General features: G+C 43.2%; 1 protein-coding gene across 1 annotated transcript; it reads left to right on the top strand.

Moving 5' to 3' along the window:
* Window positions 1-793: 793 nt before the first annotated feature.
* LOC104073186 (chromosome unknown open reading frame, human C2orf88) lies at window positions 794-1,057 on the top strand. Its single transcript, XM_009572875.1, has one exon. It carries the CDS (start codon window positions 794-796, stop codon window positions 1,055-1,057), a length of 264 nt encoding a protein of 87 aa, XP_009571170.1.

Raw genomic sequence — 1,057 nt, 5'->3', positions numbered from 1 at the left:
CTTTAGTAAGAATGGTGCTCTAGCTCTGTCAGAACTGCCTCGAACACAGCAGTCCGCTGCTGCTTTCCTCAATTTCTCAAGGGAAAAAACGAAAAGCAGCTCTTGCTTCTTGCGAACACCTTCTGTGGCTGCATGCTCAAGCCTCCTCGAGGAACAGCAGAATGATGCTGAGAATTAGTGTCACTCCTGCCCAAAGGGTGTACAACAGCCATGACATAAAGCTCGTGTCAGGTGGTGGGTGCGTGGTGCTTCTGTGGGGTGTTTTTGGGGTTTGTTTTTATTTTTTTTGGCAGCAGTGGTCACTGGAGTTAAACAGTATTTGTTTACAGATTCAGGAAAATAGCACTGCATTGTCAGTTTGGAAGAAACAGGTTATTTTCTTTTTTTCCTAAGACGTTTACATTCCTAGATGGCTTACATCACGTACTGGGAATTGCATTCAAAGGCAGCTTGAATTCAGGTCAAGCTTTGCCTACTTGTAGTAGATGGATGTTACCGATAAAAACATTTTACGCACACCACGCTGAGATTTATTGAAGTTGCTTCTACAAGCGTCTGTAGTGAATTTAGCTTTCCTTTGAGCTCACTGAGAATGGCAAACTATTTATCGCATTTATATTTTGACAGATTTCTCCAGAAATAAAGAAGCACAAAAGGAGACATTCTGTTCTGTGAAAATAACTGGAACCACTGGCAAGAAGCAGCAACACTGTGCATCAAACAAGGAGACCGTTTCCAGGTTATCAAAACATGCTGTTGAAGTGAATTTTGCAGCTGCATTTTCAAATGTACCATGGGATGCATCAAATCCAAGGATGCCTTTCCAGGTTCAAATGCTATCCAGGATGAAAGGATCAGGGAAGGTAATGAAGGATGCACTGGGGAGAAATCATCACTGATAGCAGTGAAGGTGGATGAGAAAGGTCCATCGAGCACTATAGTGCTAGACTATGCACACCGTCTCTCCCGTGAGATTCTTGATCAGGCGGTGAAACAGTGGGCAGTGACTGAAAGCAAATATAGCGACATCCCTTATATTGAAAGTGATGTGCCCTGA

Source organism: Fulmarus glacialis, unplaced genomic scaffold, assembly GCF_000690835.1.
Source record: "Fulmarus glacialis isolate BGI_N327 unplaced genomic scaffold, ASM69083v1 scaffold8682, whole genome shotgun sequence".
Lineage (NCBI taxonomy): Eukaryota > Metazoa > Chordata > Aves > Procellariiformes > Procellariidae > Fulmarus > Fulmarus glacialis.
This window is presented reverse-complemented; position numbering and strand designations above follow the sequence as displayed.